Genomic DNA, 20,227 nt, shown 5'->3' with positions numbered 1-20,227 from the left:
CAGCTGGAGTACTGTGTCCAGTTTTCAGCTGCACAATTCAAAAAGGATGTGGAGAAGCTTGAGAGGGTGCAGAGGAGAGCCATGCGCATGATCAGAGGTCAGGAAAACAGACCTTATGATATAAGAGGCTGAGAGCAACGGGGCTATTCAGCCTGGAAAAGCGCAGGCTCAGGGGTGATCTGGTGGCCACCTATAAATTTATCAGGGGTGCTCATCGGGATCTGGGGGAACGTCTGTTCACAAGAGCCCCCCAAGGGATGACAAGATCGAACGGTCACAAACTCCACCATGACCGATTCAGGCTGGAGATAAGAAAGAACTTATTCACTATCCAAGCCCCCAAGGTTTGGAATAGACTGCTGCTGGAGGTGGTTCAAGCATCCACTCCGAATGCCTTCAAGACACATTTGGATGCTTATCTTGCTGGGATCCTATGATCCCTGCTGACTTCCTGCCCCTGGGGAGGGGGCTGGACTCAATGATCGTCCAGGGTCCCTTCTAGCCCGAATGTCTATGAAATCTATTCAGATAAATATGTTAAAACCTATTCTGCTTCTTGCATCATTTCCTCTTTTATCACTTGTATATTCACTCACCTCTGCATCAGTGACCTAGAGAAACTTTTATCAATATCACTACTCTTTTTCTCCACAACAAACCAGAAAGATAAACCACAACTTCTACATTACAGTAACTTCTCTCTAGAGGTGATTTTCCACAAAGCTTGCAGTCTGTCTCTGATTCTCTTTATCAGACTATATAGTTTACAGACTAGCCATTTACCATAGGAAACATCTGCCACTCCTTCAATATGTGGCCTAGTTTAGAATGCTTCTGCTCTCAGTATTACCCATCCCAAGTGTTCTAAAATCACGAGTTAAGCCCCAGAAAACGGGTACATTCTTCTAAAATAATATTGGGTTCTTTTGTTGGCTTTCTGGCATTGAGCATTTAGGGTGTGTTTGGATCACATTTTCAAGCTTTTCTCCATAGCCTGAAGGTCTAAAAACTTTATTTAGAAAATGAAAGCTGAGATGCTTTCTTTATCACATGAAGCCAGGAGATGGAGATTTAAGAACATCAGCTAATATCCCAAGACTTTAAGTAATTGAGGGAGTTGCCAACATAGAAGATAGCCAGATATTTTTAATTAATTAAACTAAACTAAAAAAAAAAATCCCCTAGCTTCAGGCCCTTTTTTTATCTAGTGTCTCTTTAATATTACCCTAAGTATTTCTTACCAACTAAGCTTTACAGTGCCTAATAGGAAAGGGAACTGGATGTAGAGGCAAGCCATAACACAATCCCTATCTTAATGTAATCTTCGAGATATGAAAATGTTTGAACCACTAAATAGAAATCAATGGTTTTTATAATATACCCTGTTTTGTTTATTTAGCGATCATGATTTTTCACTTAAAATTCCAACAAATATTTTGAAACATTTATTTTAGTTTCTTATTTTCAACATTTCTAAGAAATTTTTGTGGAAAACTTGTTCATAAAAGTCCATACAGTTGTAAAAGTACTTTGGACTCTGTACATCTTATGAAGGTAAATGATCATATGAGCATTTGGTAAATGTAAACATCACCCTCGCGTTAGAAATGATCATCAAGGCTTATCTGTGTGTAGGTCAATAGTTTTTTTTTTAAACGAGTAACCAGTAAGACATGTTCCTTTTTTCCATCTTAAATCTCTAGCTTTGCAGTGATGTTTACATCTACTAAAATTGTCTTTCCTGTATCCTTCCACTTACAGTTTAGTATTACTTTATAATCTGCCTGTTCTTCACTAAAACTCCCAGTCATCCAACAGAAAACCACTGGGATCTACTCAGGGTGACCTTCAAATTCCTCTTCTTCCCGTTTCCCCTCCTTTACCTCTTTTTTTCCCCCCCATCCATCTGCCTTTCCTCTATTCATGCTTCTAACTTTTCTCCCCCTCATTTTTCTTTCTAACTACTTTTGTTCCTCTTCCTTCTCAGTTTTGATACTTTCCCTGCTTCCTAATTCCTCACTTCCTCTTTAAACTTTGTACCCTTATCTACCTGCCTACTGTAAATATGGACGTGTTTGGTGCCAACCCCAAGTGTTCAAAAATAAGTCAAGCTCCAAAATGTGTAAGATATTTTAAAAATAGTCCGTTGGGGTTTTTCTTTTTGACTACTGTTGGCTGAGCCATGCACTTGGGTCACCTCTGTCAGCACATTTCTGCAGTGGTGAAATCTAGACTTTTACTTTACAAATGTGGACTGAGAGCATCTCTTTTTTTACACTTACATCGCAAGCTGGGGCCTTAGAAAGGCAACCCCAAGGACAAAACTGACAGCATCACCAGGTGCACCCCCATCCTGAGAGTATGTGCATGGGCAGCCGCTGCTGGATGTATCTTTTTCAGATGAGGAAGCACCATTGTCTTTGTGTTAGAGGTGGGAAACTGAGGCACAGATGAAGATAAATTGACTAGGCCATGGCCATGCAGGACAGTCTGTGACACAGCCAGGACAAAGTTAGATAAAGTGACTTAGGGCAGGGCGCACAGGAGAGCCTGTCACATGGAGAGGAGAGCCTGTCACACGGCCAGAACAAAGTTGGATAAAATGACTTGGCCATGGCCACACGGGAAAGTCTGTGACACAGCCAGGACAATGGTAAATAAAGTGACTTGGCCAAGGCCACACAGGAGAATCTGAGACAGCCAGGACAAAGTTAAAGTGAGTTGGCCAAGGCCACACAGGAGAGACTGTGCCAGCACTAGAAAGCTGGGAGCCCTCTTTCTCAAGTCCCACGAGTGGCATCCCTTTGTGTTCCCCCGGCTTTGATTCCCTCCCCCTCCCCCGCTCCCGCTCCCGCTCCTGCCCCCTCCCTCCTCCTCTGGCTCCTCAGGTCCGGCCAGCCGCCGCCGCTGCCGCCGCGCCGCGCTGCACTGAGGAGGTACCATAGTAACTAGCAGGGGTCGGGCAGGCTGGGGGGAGGGCGGAGGCGGGATGGGAAGGAAGGGGAGGGAGCAGCGGGCGGGGGGTGCTGCAGCGCCCTCTCTCTGCCTTCCTAGCCCCGGCCGCGGCGGCCGCAAATGGCCCTTTACTCGCCAGCCCCTTTGTGTGAAGCGGAGGGAGCCGCGAGTCCGGGAGCGGAGCGCACCGTACCGCGTCCCTCTGCTCGTCCTCCTCCTCCGCCCAGGCAGCGGCGCGGGGCAGCCATTCCGCGCGCAGCGCCTTCGTCTCTGCCCCCCTCCCTCCCTGGGCGGGCAGTCGCTTTTTGATTATTATTATTATTTTTTGTTTTGTTTTCCTCCCTTCCCCACTTCTCAAGGTGGAGAAAAGAAAATAAAGCAGCACCCAAATAAAACCACAAATCCAGCAGACAAGAAAGAGAAAGAAAGAGAGAGGCACCAACTCCGAGAATCCAAATAGAGCGAGCGAGCCCAGTTGCGTGTGTGTGGGGAAAACAATAAGTACTCCAAGTTACCTGCCCTGCTCTAGGAGAAGAAGGAGGGCTTGTTGTTTCTCTTGCAGACAGCTGCACATTGGTGCTTTTTTGGCAGAGGTTTTTTTTCTTCTTTTTCTCTCTCTTTCTTTTTTTTCTTCTTCTTTGCAAAACCACAAACGGATGTGAGGCAGGGAAGGTGTTTCTTTCACTCCTAAACTCAGGCACCTCTTTCTGAGCCTCCTCAACCTTGTTGTTTTTTTATTATTTTATTTTGCATCTACACACACTCACCCTTTCTCTCTCTCTCTCTCTCTCTCTCTCTCACTCACATACACACACCCATACACCAGGAGAGAGGGGTGTCCAACAAAACCAAACAAAAAAAAAAAAAGGCGGGGAGGGGGAAAGGAGTTTGCTTGATGTTTTAGTGCAATGGACGTAAGATTTTATTCACCACCGCCACCACAGCCTGCAGCCGCTCCTGATACTCCTTGCCTGGGACCTTCTCCCTGCCTGGACCCCTACTATTGCAACAAGGTGACTCGTGTTTTGTTTTCTTCGAGGTGTTTGCTCAGTGTTCTTGGTTGTGTGCCTGTTGTGTTGTTGTTGCATGAATGGGGAGCTCTGTCTTAGCAGGCTGCACATGCAGGCAAAAGCAGCTACCCCAAAGCGCTGTCGGAGGGGGTTTCATGTTTGTTTTCAGTAGGGCAGTGCTGTATTTCAAGCAAGCCCCCCGGGGGGGGGGGGTCCTAGATAGATGCCCCTATGGTGCAGGGGGAAAGAGTAAACAGCGTTTGCTCCAGTCCTACCTTTCTTGCTGGGAGCCAACCCAGGGGTGTATCTGTTTCTCTGTCTCTTGTGGAAGGAGTCTTAAAATAAAACCCCAGAATAGTTTGGGGGCGGGCGTGTTGTGCAGTAATTCTTGGTGCACCAAGTAATTTTTTGTTGTTGCTGTGTGTGTGTGTGTATGTAACCTCTTTCCCCAGCTGAAGTCTTTAAGTTGCTATTCCCACCGTTGCTTTCTGAGAAACAAGGTGAAAAGGGGTGCCCATGTGGGAGACATCCCCAGGTTGCCTGCTCCCTTTATTAGAAACAAAAAAACAAAATCACCTTTGCAAACAAACTCTGATTTTTCCTTTAAAAAAAAAAGGCAGAATTCCCAATGTGTGCTCTTCAGTTCATGTGTCAAAGCCTTGGCAAAAGCCAGCATTTAGCAATGTGATAGGGAGGGGTTGTACAAAATCAAAAGAGTGACAAGTTTGTGGAGCCCAGAAGATCAACTTTGCACTGGCTGTGCATGTGCATTATTCATCCCCCTGCAGCTTGCTTAAATCGCTGTAAATAGAAGAGAGAAGTTGAGGGCAAGAGGCTGGGAGAAGGAGGAATTACAAAGCAGGCTGGTATTATTTGCAAGAAACCTGGGCACTGGGTTTTCTTGCACTCTGCTGCTGTGATCCTGGAGCACTTTGCATTACTTTTGCCCATGAACAAGAGGCTAGGGCTCTTTCCATTGTTACCCTCTCTTGTGGCATGAGCCAGCTGGTATTTTATGCATGATCTGCACTTTCTCTGCTGTTGTGGAATGGCTTTGCACATGAATAATATTCTGGCCATAAGAAATCATCAGGAGGTGTGAGCTACCCAGAGCACTCCTTGAGCACACCCCCACCAGGGGAGAAAGCTGTGAACAAGCACTTCTATAAAGATTTGTTTAAACCTGTGAGTTTCACGCGTTTGTTTAAAATCTGGCTTGGAAGTCTGTTGTTGCAAGCTGCAGCAGATGTTTTTGTAGCCTAAACTCTGCTGCTTGTTAGTCAGCAAGGAGACTTGCATTAGGACTGGTTCTTTCGGATTGTTCTGTGCCCGCTTGTTGCCACCCAGCCTCTGCAGCGCACCCTCTTGAACGGGCAAGATGCCTAGTGCAGTCCCATTGAGGGGCATTGAAACTCACTGGAACACACTGCTGTGTTGTGTGCTTGTCCATTGTCATGCTGGTTTCGCATGTCATACAGATATTTAGAGCCAGCGGCTCCATAGATTCAGGAATAAAAGTCAACAATCAGATAAAATGTATCTGATTTAAAAATGGATGCTGAAGCTCTGGGACAAAGTACCCCTGGTTTCCAGAAAAAAGTCCAGCATGGTCTAACCTAGCATTCACACCATAAAAAAAAGGAAAAAGAAAAGAAAGACCAAATATATCCTTAGTGTAACTCTCTGGTTCTCACCAGAATTCAGGTTAAAGAATTCAGGGATAAAGCTGGTCCTTTGTGATGGATGTCTGTGGATGGTACAGTTGCTGGTAGCAGTCATGTTTTGCAGTATCCCTACAGGCTGCCCCACAGATGAGGAGAAGTTTGGGAAAAGTGAGAACTTTGTATAGTGGGAATGGACCAGCTGCATGCAAGAGTGCATGTGTTACCTTTTAACTGCTCATAGTGATAACCGAGGTACAACTTTTGTTTCTGACTTGCCACAGAAAATGTTTTCCGTATTCCCTTTTATTGTAAATTGTAACCTTCAAATGTTGGCCTATAAGAAGCCTGGGGTAGAATTAAAGGCACAAGCACCAAGTATCTGAAGACTGATTTGGCAATGAAACCGGACAAACGTTATTAAACGTATCAGTTGATTTAAAGCTTCAAAAAGAAGGTAATGACTTGAATACACATTTCTCTCATCATTCTTGAGATAGTGGGCTAGATTTAATTTAAAAGTTAAATGCTTTGGAAAATCAGGAATTACTTTAATATATTAAATCATTTTCCAATTAAGTGCTTTAAATCATTTTGGTGGGTTGCACTGCAAATCGAATAAATTAATTTAGAAAGTCATTTTCAGAATTTCTTTACTAGCTGGTTGAAGCTCCTTTTTAAGTCATGCCATGTATGAAGGAGCAAACTGTTCTTTTTAAATGCAGATGAGGCACTCATTCTGTAGACAAGTTGCAGTTCTTCTATTTAACTTATTCTGGACTGATAATGTATTTTAAAATACATGACACAAGGCATCATTTTCTGCTTGGAAACAACATTCTGGAAATTTTACATGCAAGATACCGATTTCAGGAGGAACACATCTCTCCATCACTGTCTTGGACACTGGTCATGGATTGCATTAAATGGACTTGAGTAGGCTTGTTAGGCCCCTGAGAGGCATGCAGTTACTGGATATTTCATTTTCTACCTCTACCCTCAGTCCCTCCAATCAGCATGATTAACATTGCTGCAAAATCTTGTCTACTCTGTTGTAATTATTCAGTAGTATGAAAAATATTTATTTGTCGCTCATTTTCATGATGAGAGTTTTCAGTGTCAGGCAGAGGCCCATAGAATTTTGTCTTCAGTAAGCTTGGTGGTCTGTTTAACAGTTAATCTCTAAATGCAAAAGTATTCATTGTGAGAGTGATTGACAAATGTTCCAGAGAAGGATGATGGTTTGGTCTTGTTTGGTGTCATTTACCTTGGGCTGAACACTGAAATCCTCATTCAGGGCTGGATCCTGTTCCCTTTGAAGTCAGTGGAAGTTTTGATTGGGTACTGACTGCTGGATTTAGCCCCTTAATTCTGTGTTTTTTAAAGATAAATGGTAAAGATTTTTTATTAACTTTTTTCCATCTGCGATGTGCTTACTCTGTTTAAACTTCTGTTAATTTAGAATGTGTTCCTCAAATAGGGACAATGAAGTTTTATAAATGCTCCTATAACTTTTCTTTTATTAAAGAACAGATACTTTTTAATGGCATATCAGTCAGCAGTTCAAAAATATAAACATTTGAATTGTATTTGGTATGTATGTCTGTGGTCAGAAACAATCGGTATAGTGATGTTTTCTTGAAAGAAAATGCAATAATGTGGATTCACTGTCCCATCTTTGCTGCTTTTCAAGTGGCAGTCTTTGTTTCAAAGACTGCTTAGATCTTTGTTTTATCAACTTAAAATAGTATTCTAAACAGTTTAGACTTCTGTTCCTTTATTTACTGTTCAAGCACATTATGTTTTGCATATATCACTATGCTGACTTTTCCTGTTTTTATCACATATCCCATGGAGGGAGAAAAGTGAGAGAACAATGCAAACAATGTTGGTTATGGCAACTGTGTGAGGTATCTCTTGTACAAACAGACAGAATGGATGGTATGCTGCTGTATATAGGTCAGCTTTGAAATAACATAGTAGAACTCATAGGCTGGACAGACAGATTTAGAATTGGGGTAACTTTACTTCTTGAAACTTGAAACATAATTGAATTTCTGACATTTATAGGCTAATAAGAGTGGTTGATTCAACTGAAAGCTATTTTAAGTAACATTATCTTTTAGTTGAACTGCGTGTTACAAAAAAAAAAATCATGTTTGATGATCACACTGTCCAAATTAAGTAGTAGAATATTATCTTGGGTTTTGTTCTTTTTGGAGATGTCAGATCATCAGTTCAATATATGTACCTACACAGCAATAGTATTCCTTCTGGTTTCCTCCTCTACTATCATCTCCAAATACTGTTTCAGTAAGTACTGTAAGAAAAGTTTTCATATTTACAACTCTGTGGTGTTTTTTATGTTTGGTTAAGTATCTGTTCCTATAAAGAGCAGTAATATAATTATATTTTGACACTGCTAATGACAGGGATGCTGACCCCTGCCAACAGTAGGAGAGAAAATAATGGTCTTTACTGCTCCCAATGGTTAGGCTTGCGGAATTGTGCACTGGATTCTTCTATGATTTGCTAGCTAATTCAAAATAAAGAAATCTACAACTCATCCTCTCTGTTCTCACTGGTAATTGTCAATGCAATCAGGAAAAACAAGCCTGATTACAGAGTTAGAATATAGTTGTTTAAAAAGAGAGAGAGAGCAGGGTATAAATGAAACAATAAAAATCAAAGACTAAACAAAATGAAAAGGCACTGTAACCATGAAAACAGTGGAAAAGATAGGTATTATTTTATAAGCATAAAAGAGTCTTGTTAGGAATTTGACTTCAGTAGACAAACATATTTACAGTATTTTATACTATTTTATTTTATGAGGCCTAACTACAACATAGATAGTCTCCTGTGCAAAATGTCCCACAACTATGTATTTCAAAAGTCTACTTTGTTGATGTTAGCTCACCAACCATCTACTATGTTCTGAAATTCCTAAATGTTAGGAACATGGAATAGAATTTTTAAAGGGATTTTAGAGTTTTTGAATAATCGTGGGTAAGCAGATCCACGCCTTTATTTTAGATTTTTTTCCCTTCAGACAACTGTTTCAACACCTACTATATCACACTTAATTTTTGTTGGTGTTTCTTAGAAGATTAAACAAGCATGATGGTATTTTCATCTATTGTTGATTTTTAGAGCTTAAAGCCTTGTACTGAGTTTCAGAGAAATGCCACATGTTAAGAAAGTGAAATGAACTTCTTTTGTAAAGATGATTAGATTCTGGAATGTAGATTATGAGTTGTATGTAAATGTCAAATATGTCTGCCTGGGTTCCAGTATTTCAGAAAATACATGGTTGTGATTTTGTATATAGGAAACATTTTACATGTGGACTTTTGAAGAAACTTTCTCCTGCCATATTTTTAAATCATGAACAGTCTATATTCTGTTTTGACAAACATCCTGCACCCTTAGAAGCCTCTCAGCATTTTGTCATTTCACTACAAAATGTATTTATCACTGGAATGTTGCCTTTAAAATACTGGTCTTTGAGGTCTGTAGATAAAAAGTTAAAGGAGCTCAAGGTTGGGTGTGCCCAATTAGGAACAGAATAAAGTTAAATGCAATCAAGTTTTTTGGTGCTTTTGTTAAATTTAAGACATACCTAAAGTCACATCCTTGTTAAGAGCTTGATCCTGTGAGGAACTGGACAGTCTTTACTTGTATTGACATCAGGGAGGGTTTTGGCACTCAGCAGTTTACAAGAAGGCTGCATAACGCCTCTACATTCTTGCAAACTTTTTAAAAATCTGGCCTTTCCTTGAAAGCATGTGAAAATGGACAGTATTTAACACTTCATTCTTATACTTGACTTTCCAGCTGAGCAAATGTTTTTTTTTTGTGATAGCCTGTATGCCTTTTTTCTGGAGACTGAAATCCTATATTGATGCCCAGCCCAAAAGAGAGCATTGACAGTGGTGCTAATAGCTGCTCTGCCAGTATGACGTAAACTTGACCTGAAAGTATCTTTTCTAGTGGTGAGAGGAGAGTCTTCAGGTCCAGTCAGCCTGTAGTTTCTGAAGTGGTTACTTTTAGGGGCAATTTTTTCTTTGTGTGATACAGGCACATACTCTGTGGATATCTAATGTGGGCCACACATAATAAAAAGCTCAATTTAAATCTACCCTAATCAAGTTGAACATTTTGTAGTTGTTATACAACCCATGTACCAGTTTTCTGCCCAAGGAATAATTTCTCATTAAAAAAAGCTGAGTTATAAACCATGTTTCTTAGCAGTTTATAATGGAAGTGGCAACAGACTGTTAATTATAGCAGCACTTTCGTGATACTTTAAGACATGGAATTCACATTAACCTGAATGAGATTTTCTTGGTCATAACATTTTCCCCTACAGCATTTAGTTTGAAAATGGCAACATTGTAATATTCTATGGTTAGGCACTGATTGCATGGTGTCAGCAACAACAGCAACGAAAACTGCTTTCCAGAGCAGCAGTTGCTGAGAAGCAAATTTCTTTTCATCTTTACTTTCTCCCAATATCTCCTTTTCATGTTAATCAGGCTTAATCAGTTGGACATAAATAAACCAAAAGCTTGATTTAATGTTATTTTCTGATTTGGAATGATATCTTCACATCTAAATTGTTTTTATGACAAAGTTAATGGTACCTTTAATATTGATGGTGTTCTCTTGCCCTCTTTGTTTTATACCATATAGTTTATTTTTAATATTTGAATCTAATAGTTTTGATCTATTGCTATTTGTGTCTGAACTTTAATTTGTATGTACAATATAAATAAGTACTTTTCTTCAACTGTTGGATTACTGCGTCTTGATTGGCTGCCAGTAGATTGAGAGAGACTTTGATAGTATAGTTTCCTCCTAAGAAACACATGGCTTTCCAAGTCACAAAACACACTTGAATTACCTGAACATCTGACAAATCCAGGTTACGTCCAGGAAAATGTCAGATTACCTAAGCATTTGCATCCTGACTGTTAGCCAGTCATGCCACTATTGATTGGTAGAGATAATTTTTTGGCTTTTTTTAAAGGTACAGGTGGGATAGGTAAACAAAGAGAGTGAATTTCTCGGTAAGACTTTTTTGACTTTTAATAGTGTTACAGATGTTTGTATGGATGTAAAGGTTCAGGAAGAGTCGCTCCAATTGTTATTAAATGTACCTTTCTGAGGGTAGCCGTTCTGGAGCCCACTTCCGTATTGCTTATACAAAAAAATATCTCCCAAACTTTGAACGTGATATCCACCCTTCTGACTGTCAGAGGTTATGATGTTAGTGGCATGAAGCTGATGATATATACAGGCGATTACTGCCACAAAATAAAAGTAGATGTATACTTGTTTCATTCTCTATATACATACTGTGTACTTTAAAGAAAACAAAACACCAAATAGACTTATTAAAGCCTGTGTTGTGGCATGAATTACCTGTTAATATAGCAGTTTTAGGCTGAAACATTTTGTTTGTGTCTATATAAAGCAGAAAATATTTTTACTTACGTGTACACCATTTTGTATCAGAAAAATAAGTAATGAAAAGGTATACATAATAAAATAGGAAGGTAACCTTTCAAATAGTATAATATATCCTTTGGTAAATGCAGTTATGAACATTAGTCATAGAAACCTGCAGACAGTAGAAGCTCCATATCAAAGCTAATGATTTATTTTATGTTAATGACTGTCTACTAGGGCATGAAAGACTGTTCATAATGGACTCTGTGCTGTGTTCAGTTGCTATGGCTAATGAGATCCCTTTCCCAAAATTAAGTTTTTTTTGGAGTAAATTATAGTATTACTTTTTCAAGTAAACTCTTAAAAATTACTCAAAATGAATCTTTTTAAGAAATGAGTGTAATCTTAATAGAACACATATGTATACCAATATATAATATAAATATTGCAAATTATAATATATAACATAATATAGTAATATATTAAGATTACAAGCAGATATATAAGATCTGTTTTATACATGCACATACACACACACGCACACACACAGATTTTTTTGTTAAAAGTGTTACTTATGTTGGAAACAGTTCATTTATATATTTTGTTTTATATCTAAAATTAGAATGAAACCTTTCTACTTTGATAGATTTACCTTGGTAGATTCAATCTTTAAGACATAGTTGTTTTAGTAGATTGAGCAGAAGGAACACTTCACTTTTTTGTAGCTTGCTAGCCAATGATTTCCAAATGACAGTGAAACTTAGTTTTGCATTGGGAAGTTTTTTTTTTTAAATCATGTTTACAATTAGTTATAACCAACATTATATTTCAATAAGAGATAATTTGCCTACTAAAGTTCACATAATGTGCTAATCATGTCTAGTGGTTAATAAAGGCCTCCTATCTCACTCCCCTGATGGCTATAAAAGGCTATTATGTTCATGGCAGCAGTTCAGGTACAGCTGCTGTGTGTTAATAATGCATCATTGTCCCACTAATAAACACAGCAAAGGTCAGCACCCCCAAGCACCTAAAACACCTATTCTCTTTCCAAAATATTTATTAACACCTTAAAAGCATGTCTATTCATTTTAGGTAGCATTATATCAGTTAATGACACTAGATGAAACTTACACTTAAGGTTTTGCACCTTAAGTTGGACTGTGGGTAGATTAATACTAATCATCCCTCATAAATATTTTTTTCTATTTCAGTAGTCTGTGGTTGCTTTAAAATTAGTATATCTATGGTCACCTTTATGATTTACTAGTTGTGTTGGATAATTTAATAACATTCATTTTTCCTCATTTAATTTAAAGTTCTTGGGGTAAGCACTTTAGTAGGCAGGGCCCCTTAAAAAACCCATAATGAAGTGTGTGAAAACTGTGTGTGCATGCATGTGTGCATTACACACACACATGTACACACAGGCCTCACTTGTCTTCAGGCTTCATGTATGACTTATTATCAACCTATTTATTTCTTACATTTTCCCTTTTGGCATAGATTGGTATATTCATAAAGGTTTTTTCAAAATGTATTTTCTACAGACAAAGAGCATATCACATGGGATTTCCATTTTGCCAAGGAAACATGCAAATCAATAGGCCAGCACTTATCTGCATTAAAATTAGGTATACTGTAATTTATGGGCACAGTGATACTGTATTTCTCTAGCATAGCCTCAGATAGTATTTAAGGTAACCCTGACTATGGCTCCTCAGAGAGGAGCAAAAAGTGTTAACTGAACAAAATATCATTTTCTCATCTTGAAGCATATTGTCTTTTGTTTTCTGTTACTCATTTTGAAAACCTTATGGGTTTTTTTGCTGTCTGATTTACAAACAAATGTTCAGAGGGCAGAGAAATTCAACTATGTTTTCATCATGAAGAGAAATGAAAAAGCCTAAATAGCTGAAGGGTTTCTATTTTGTGTAGCACATAGTCTACAGTGGTACATTTGTCATGCTTTAAATATAAAATAAATACATTAAAATATGTACAGGCACAGTTGTGATATATGTAGTGTCTAGCTTTGCTGCTATTGTTTGTAGTCTCTATGGTTGTCATATGTTGTTCTTTGCACATCATACCCTTCCAGCAGAATTTGACAGAATTTCTAGCTTTCAGTCCTGCACCATTTTCTTTGCACAATATACATGAGTTTGACAGGGTGTGTTGAGGACAACTCTGGCAAGCAATTGATATTTTGAAGTGGCAAGCGTTTCAGCAGCTGCCTGCTTGTGAAAAAGGAATGATAAGATATACTGTATTGTTAGTTTCAGGCAAAGCATTAAGGTTTAAGCTCTGTAAAAATGTACACATTATTCGTCAGTGGTGAAGCAAGCCTTTTATGTTTTTTAGAGCTTAGCTCTCTGGCTGATGTGAACTAGAATGACATTGGTTTAATGGTCAGTAAATGAATAGGAGTACTTTGAATTTGAACTGCTGCCAATTTTGCACCAACAAAGAGACTGACAAAAGAAAGATTTTATGTGAAATGCAAAGCACAAGCAATGTTTCGGAAGGGGGGACAGGAGGGCTGGAAAAACCCAATAGGAATATTCTTTAACACAGCTTTGTAATGATAGTAAAATTGTTAAAACACATCCATTTTATATGGCTCATCAGCTACAAACCTAAGCTGTTTCATCTAATGTTCTTTAAAACCTGTTGTATACACATAGTCTTTTAGAATATATTCATATGGAATTTATAGTGTGTTTTTCTAAATACCACACTGTGCCCTGAAGGCCTGTTGGCAGAACATCAGAGTTGTCCACTGCTGGAGTTCCCAAGTCTCTCTCTATCTGGTAGTGGAAAATTGTAGTTTAATCGGTTATGGCACTTTCAGTGTGTAACATTCATTAGTAAGGCAATTTGTCATGACTGTTAATAGTCAGGATGCATCTGCTCTCTCTTCAGTTACAGACTATGATAAATAAAAAGGCAAATATTTCAATATCTGCTAGTATTTACATGATTTAAAAGTGTAGTCCCAGGTAAGTTCCTCAAAACACAGGTCAGCAGATTTACAAGCACAGCATGTGCATGTATACTGAACCCTGATTTTTTAGATTTATGCTTTGAACATAGACTAATGCTATTATGAGGTATACATTCTTTGATTAGGTTTTAAAAACCAACTGTAAGTTATAGCCATGGCACCTTCTGTGTTCATCTGAAAAGATTTTATGTGCATAATAATTTCTAGAGAGCCTCATAAATTAAAATGCAATTTTTGAGGTAGTTCTGAATACCAACAATTGGTTCACATCATTTACCAGTATTTAGCTAATAAGTCATTGGAACTGGATCACTTTGATAGTGAAGCATTTTCCAGCTTTATGGTGTCACTGAACACCTTAAAATATTGAAAATGATGTTTTCTAATGCATACCAAACAGATGCAAAATGTAAGTAGAAAAACATTTCTGTTTTCTTCAACATACTGACTTGTAATCATTGTTCATTGTTCTAGAAGTGAAAGGTTAAATTGTTTCCTACAATCAAGATGGTTAGTTTTTTTCACATATCCGATAACTCTCATGTATTACATGATATGATAGCTTTGTATACAAAAGCTTCGTGACACATTTTCATTTTTAATGAAAAGCCCCAAAATTTTTAACATAATGATTTCTTTAGCAACTAAAACCAATCTTGGTAAAATCCATTCTTGCTGGTAACAAAAGCTGTTACTGTTTAAGTTCCTGTTGAGCAGTTAGTTGGTACGCTTCACTGAATGTTGTCAAAAAGGCTTTTCTCTTGATTGACAACCTTGTAGGAATGTGAATGGAGATTTTAATTGCATATCATGTGTGCATATCAGAGTGAGTGGATTCACTGACTCTGCTTAGCTCCATATCTCCACAGGTCAGCCATGCCAAAAATACTTCTTAAAAAAAAGAAAGCAATGGATATATTTTCAAGGAGAGAAAAAATGTGCATGCAATTGAGGACTGAAGCAAAAGAATTCTGTGGTTATAGAACTTTTTCTTCTGAAAAAATGTGTTTAATCAGTTTACAACATGTTGTAACAAAATTAAGAAGTATTTTATTATGTAAAATTATTTTTATTCTAAGTTGGTCAAAGTTTGCCAGAACGTATTTTTCATGTGTCATTTGCTAAGAGAAATATGTTTATCTTTCTACTTTTTGGAAGAGTGCTTTGAACAAAATCATTTAAAAAAAAATAATGCCAGTGGAAACATTTACTAAGGCAGACTGTTGTTCAGTATCTTGTATCTTTACATAAGACTTTTTTTTATACCGTGGTGATGGGCATTCTCAAACCAATTGGGCCTTGTCCACAGCCTTTATTCAGGCAAAACACTCACATCAGTGGTGGATTTAGATGAGTTGTGGGGTTTTGCCATTAACTTCAGTAGCAAAATTGGGCCATTTATATATTTTTTTCTTTTAGAAAAAGAAAAACATTGTTATATGGTTACATTGGTAAATCCATTTAATCATTTGCCTTAGGAAAACAGCATTTCAGACAAAATTTTACCATTACTAACAGCAATAATATCAGCTGTTGTGTGTGATGTTTTAAATCGATTTCAGATTTTATTTTAAAACAAAAACAAACTAGAAAACATGACCTGCCATATTTTTTTATGTTTACATTTAAAATATGAGTATGGAAAACACAGTGGCCATGCTGGCTTACAAAACTTTTTAATGGAACTCCTATTCTATTCCCAATTGTTTGTATAGAGGCATTACTTAAAATCTTGAGTAAGGAGTTATGCAGGTTGTGTGGTTTGGTTTTTTTGTTTTTTGTTTTTTGGTTCTCAGTGCTCTGAGAGGGAGTGTTCACTGCCTTAAGTATTCTTACTCTGTTATCCAGGCCCAGCTACAACTAAATGTAGTTTCTCCTTGGTGTGTGCTTTCACACAGCATGGAAATGTAGAGTGCAGACAATTCCTATATTTTCCAGTTTTGGGGATTAGATCCCCTGTATTCAGGCCATAGAAGTTCATCCAGTTACTCTTGCATTAAGCCCATTGTGCTTCTGATCAAACACAAGTAATCTTCTACAAAGGTCTTGAATGGCAGCAAATGACAATGTGTGTCATTAAATGATGCTACTTCAAAATTGTAAGTATATTTTAAAAATGTTTTGCTTGATTTTGTTGCCCATAAGGCAGCCAATTACTTCTCCACTCTCTCTGCCATTCAAAAATATATATTGAAAACTGCTGTTTCTGGGAACCTTCAGGACTAAAGGTTATAAACATTAACATTGACAAATGAGTAGTGTTTTAAATCTAAACCAAGTCTTTCTACACATACTACATATTGAGGCTCCAGTCCTGCCAAACATACTATGTATAGAGCTTCAGAGTTACTCCCCTTTTACCCAGGCCCATTCAAATGCATGATTTATCAGGGACTTCGATGTTTTTAATTTCTGTGAAACTTTGTCCTAGAGATAATTTTAATGTATTTCCCATCCTTGGTTAAGTATTATGGACTGGATGGTAACGCAGGATCTAATAGAAGCTTTGCCTCAGTAAATACTGCAGGTTGAGATGCTAATTTGTTGGGGACTGAATTTTTCCAAACATACATTGTTTGTCTTTTGAAATGGGCTAGATATTAAATGTAGCCTTTCAGTGACTTTGGAAAGATAGAAGTGTGCACCCTAGACCTGTAATTTCAGATTAGCGCCTAAATTATTTATGTAAATCACCGTAGTAACTGTGGTAGTATTGTTTTAAAAAAATCATTACCATGATAAGGATTTTGTTTAGGATTTTAGCAGTCTGACAACAATGGACAAAATCCTTTCTTGGGGTAAGTCTAGTGAAGGCAATGGAGATATCGTTAAATGAATTTGACTCTTTGTGTTGCCTTAATTATACGTACATAAAAAACCTTAGTTAAAGAGTGTTAGGTAGACTGTAAAATCAAGCATTAAAACATCAGTAATGCCGCATCTATGGATACTTACAGAGCTTTGATTCTATTCTCTTTTTTTCTTGTACTTTCAGTACAAGGCAGGATTCTTGTAGAACAGACTGTGATCATATAGTTGATACTATATTGAGTATGCATTCACAAGAAGTTTGAATTAACACTGTCTAACATTTCCTAACCTTTTTTGAGTGCAACAAAAACAATATTCTTTTAATGTACCCTTTTCTGTATGCAGTTACTTCAAACAGAATGGATTGCATTTATCCATCCTTGTTGTACATCTAGAGCAGGGTCTGATCCCATACTTCAACATTGTGGCACAAATTTCTGTCACTAGAGTAGCAGTTTCCAAACTAGGGGTTGTGAGGGGAGGTTGTGGCAGGTAGGAGTGGGGTTCTAAGTTTTATAGAGTCCTCCATTCCCTGTCCATGCTTGCAGTTAACAGGACAATGGGTTTTATCACACCTCAGCTGCTCTCCAGTAGAAGCCCAGTAATAACTCTAAAGTTAGAGCTAATTTAAGGCTGCACACAGATGTTCCTTTCTACTAGATGACATTTCTTCTGGTAGAAAAACAGCCCAGGAGCTGAACTATACACATGTTTTACCAGCCCTGTGGCTGGAGAGCTTCATAGCTGGGGAGGGCTGCTCCTTGGGCCATCCCTACCCTTAGGGGAGTCCATTACTTGACAACTTGTCCTCTCCCCTGCCTGGGAAGGGGGCAGGTGGTCAAGTGTCAGTTCCTGAGAAGCAGTAGCTACCACAGACAGCCCTGAGATGGTTGTGTTTTTTTTTGGGGGGGGGGTTGCCCTGGGACAATGCCCTTCCATCCCACCAATTAGCTGACTGGCAGGAGGGGGCATTCTGCCATAGTGGGAACCCTCCTGGTTCTCCCCCACAGGAGAATAGCTCTTTGTCCCTGTACAGAGGAGTGCAGGGAAGTTGTGGGGGGAGCACTCAGACTATACAACAAAGCTCTGGAAGCTCTTAGATCCACTGTAATTGAAGTGCCTTCCCCACCCCCTCCTGTAGCACATGTATAAATGCCCTGAGAGGGGAGGGGAGCAACTGCTCCCATGCGTTTCCAAGACTTGAGTGACCTTAGGTTTGGGAAGGCATGGAGCCTGCCCTTTAGCTGCGCTCTGGTCCCCAAGAGGAGTTAAACCAGGGGAAATTACATAGATATTCAGTTTCCCAGGATAAACTGTCTTGGGCATGATTTAACCCTTTTCACTGCTGGGTTATTTTTCTTCGAGAGGGGCCATTATTGCTCTGGGAGAAAGAGCCTGAACGTTTACACCCTTCTGGTTTCAGCTAGAAGAATGACAATTCTAATAGAAACTGAATGTCTGTAATTGGCCTAAAAGATTTTAACCCTGAACAAAATAGGGTGGAGTTGCTTCAGTTAAGTTTTCACTTATCAGGGGATAAATAGGGGCAAGCAAACAGCAGTAATTGTCCCTGTATTTTTAATTAGCAAGGAAAAATGACTTAACCATGCTTCAGCTATTCTGTGGTAACTGTGTGTCTGCACCTACCCTGCAGTGAGTAAAACCTGAACAGAAACACATTAGCCCTGTTTTATTCAGGGCTTAACTGAGGGTAAAAGAACAGTTATTTCTGAGCAGCTGAGATGCAGCACAACCCTGGCTCCTTTTAACTGCAGGCTGCAGTGATAGTAAAAACTGTGTGGGGTTTACAGCACTACTCTCACTGTAAGTGGAGTTGCAATCAGACGAGTCACGGGAAATGTTGCATTAGAGAGACAGCAGTAACTATTTTTTCTAGTTTCAGGAGAAGTCTGTTATTCCAGAGGGGAGGATAGACCACTTGAGCCATATTCTGGCTGGGGAGGTAGTAAGGTGCTCAGACCTGTTGCCCATCATCTCTACAGCTACTTAGGCCGTTCTGCTGTTGTTGCTTTTGGGGTGGCAAAAGGCCAACTGTACATACTTAGCTTTAGTTATTATTTTGGCATGCTGCCAAAATTTTCCTGAGGAATGCAAGTGTGAGACAGGGTATAGCATTTTTTTAATGTTTATATCTGAGCGAAACCTCGATAGAATTTGATGAAAAAAAGAAAAGGCAGTACTCTATCCCAGTGGCTTTACTACCACTGCATTTCAAAGACCTGCTGCAAACAGTGGAGGTGTTAGAATTTCTCAAAGATTACAAGTCTTTTATAATGAAACCTCAATGGAGAGGTCACAGTCAGAGCATCCTATAATTATAATGTACAATTATAAACTAACAAATCTTTCTACAGATCAATGTATGAACATAGTTTTTCTTACAAAAATGTGTAATTCATGCATGCTTATATTAATATGCTAGAATTTTTGGGCCCTGTTGTTAGCTTATGTAACTTGATTTAGTTCTGGTGAAATTAGGGGAACTAGTTTATAACAGCTGATACACTGACCCTTAACATTTTCTGTGTGGACTATCAGGAGGTTTTCTTTGAATGTAGCAATAAAAGCTTAGAGAAGAAAAATGTATTTTTGAAATTAAAAATATATGGTTGAATGCATTGCACTTTTAAAGACACTGTTACTGAAATGAACTTTATAAAGCAGAGAACACTGCAGTAAAAGTGTTAAAACAGCACTTGCTAATGTTACTGTATGCAACCTTGTGTTATAGTTTCATTTAATATGCTGTTTTCAGAAATTCATATTCCTGAATGAAATAAGACATGGAGTACAAGATTATGTATCTGAAAGTATATATTTCCTTAAGATATTGGGGCTGTAGTGGGGTGATTAAAAACTTGAAGAGGTTTTTTGGACTCTGGCTTAAGAGGAAGGAAGACAAAACACCTACATGTGATTTTAAAGGTTACAAATTAATTCACGTCCAATAACACTTGGTTCACTGCGAGCGAAAGGGGCTATCTTTTACCCTTTGCTGCATAAATGATTAACTGGGATTCCAGTACCATTGCTACAAGCCATTCTAGCCTTCCCATGTGTTATGCCTGGGGTTACATGCCTGAGGACCAGAACTCTGTGCTTTTACCAGACACTAGTGTCCACCCTCAGTTATTCAGTTATGGGGGCTACCTTCCATTATGGCATCTCCTGTGTTTGGGTTTACCTAGGATCTGGAGCATCCTTTGACCAGATAGCTGCATTTAATTTTGAAGGTAACCGTTGATCCTCTGGATTATGGTATGTGTAAGACTGGTGGACAAAATGCAGCCTGTGGGCCACATGCAGCT

General features: G+C 38.6%; 1 protein-coding gene across 1 annotated transcript in view; it reads left to right on the top strand.

The window, feature by feature from the left end:
• The first annotated feature begins 3,768 nt into the window (after positions 1 to 3,768).
• Positions 3,769 to 20,227, top strand: part of TOX (thymocyte selection associated high mobility group box) — a 301,228-nt gene continuing 284,769 nt past the window's right edge. The window contains exon 1 of the mRNA XM_019548450.1: positions 3,769 to 3,968. Within this exon, the coding sequence (XP_019403995.1) occupies positions 3,864 to 3,968 (105 nt within the window). The 5' untranslated portion in view covers positions 3,769 to 3,863. The remainder of the gene's footprint in view (positions 3,969 to 20,227) is intronic.

This window comes from Crocodylus porosus, unplaced genomic scaffold (genome assembly GCF_001723895.1).
Source record: "Crocodylus porosus isolate Cpor-Errol unplaced genomic scaffold, CroPor_comp1, whole genome shotgun sequence".
Classification (NCBI taxonomy): domain Eukaryota; kingdom Metazoa; phylum Chordata; order Crocodylia; family Crocodylidae; genus Crocodylus; species Crocodylus porosus.
This window is presented reverse-complemented; position numbering and strand designations above follow the sequence as displayed.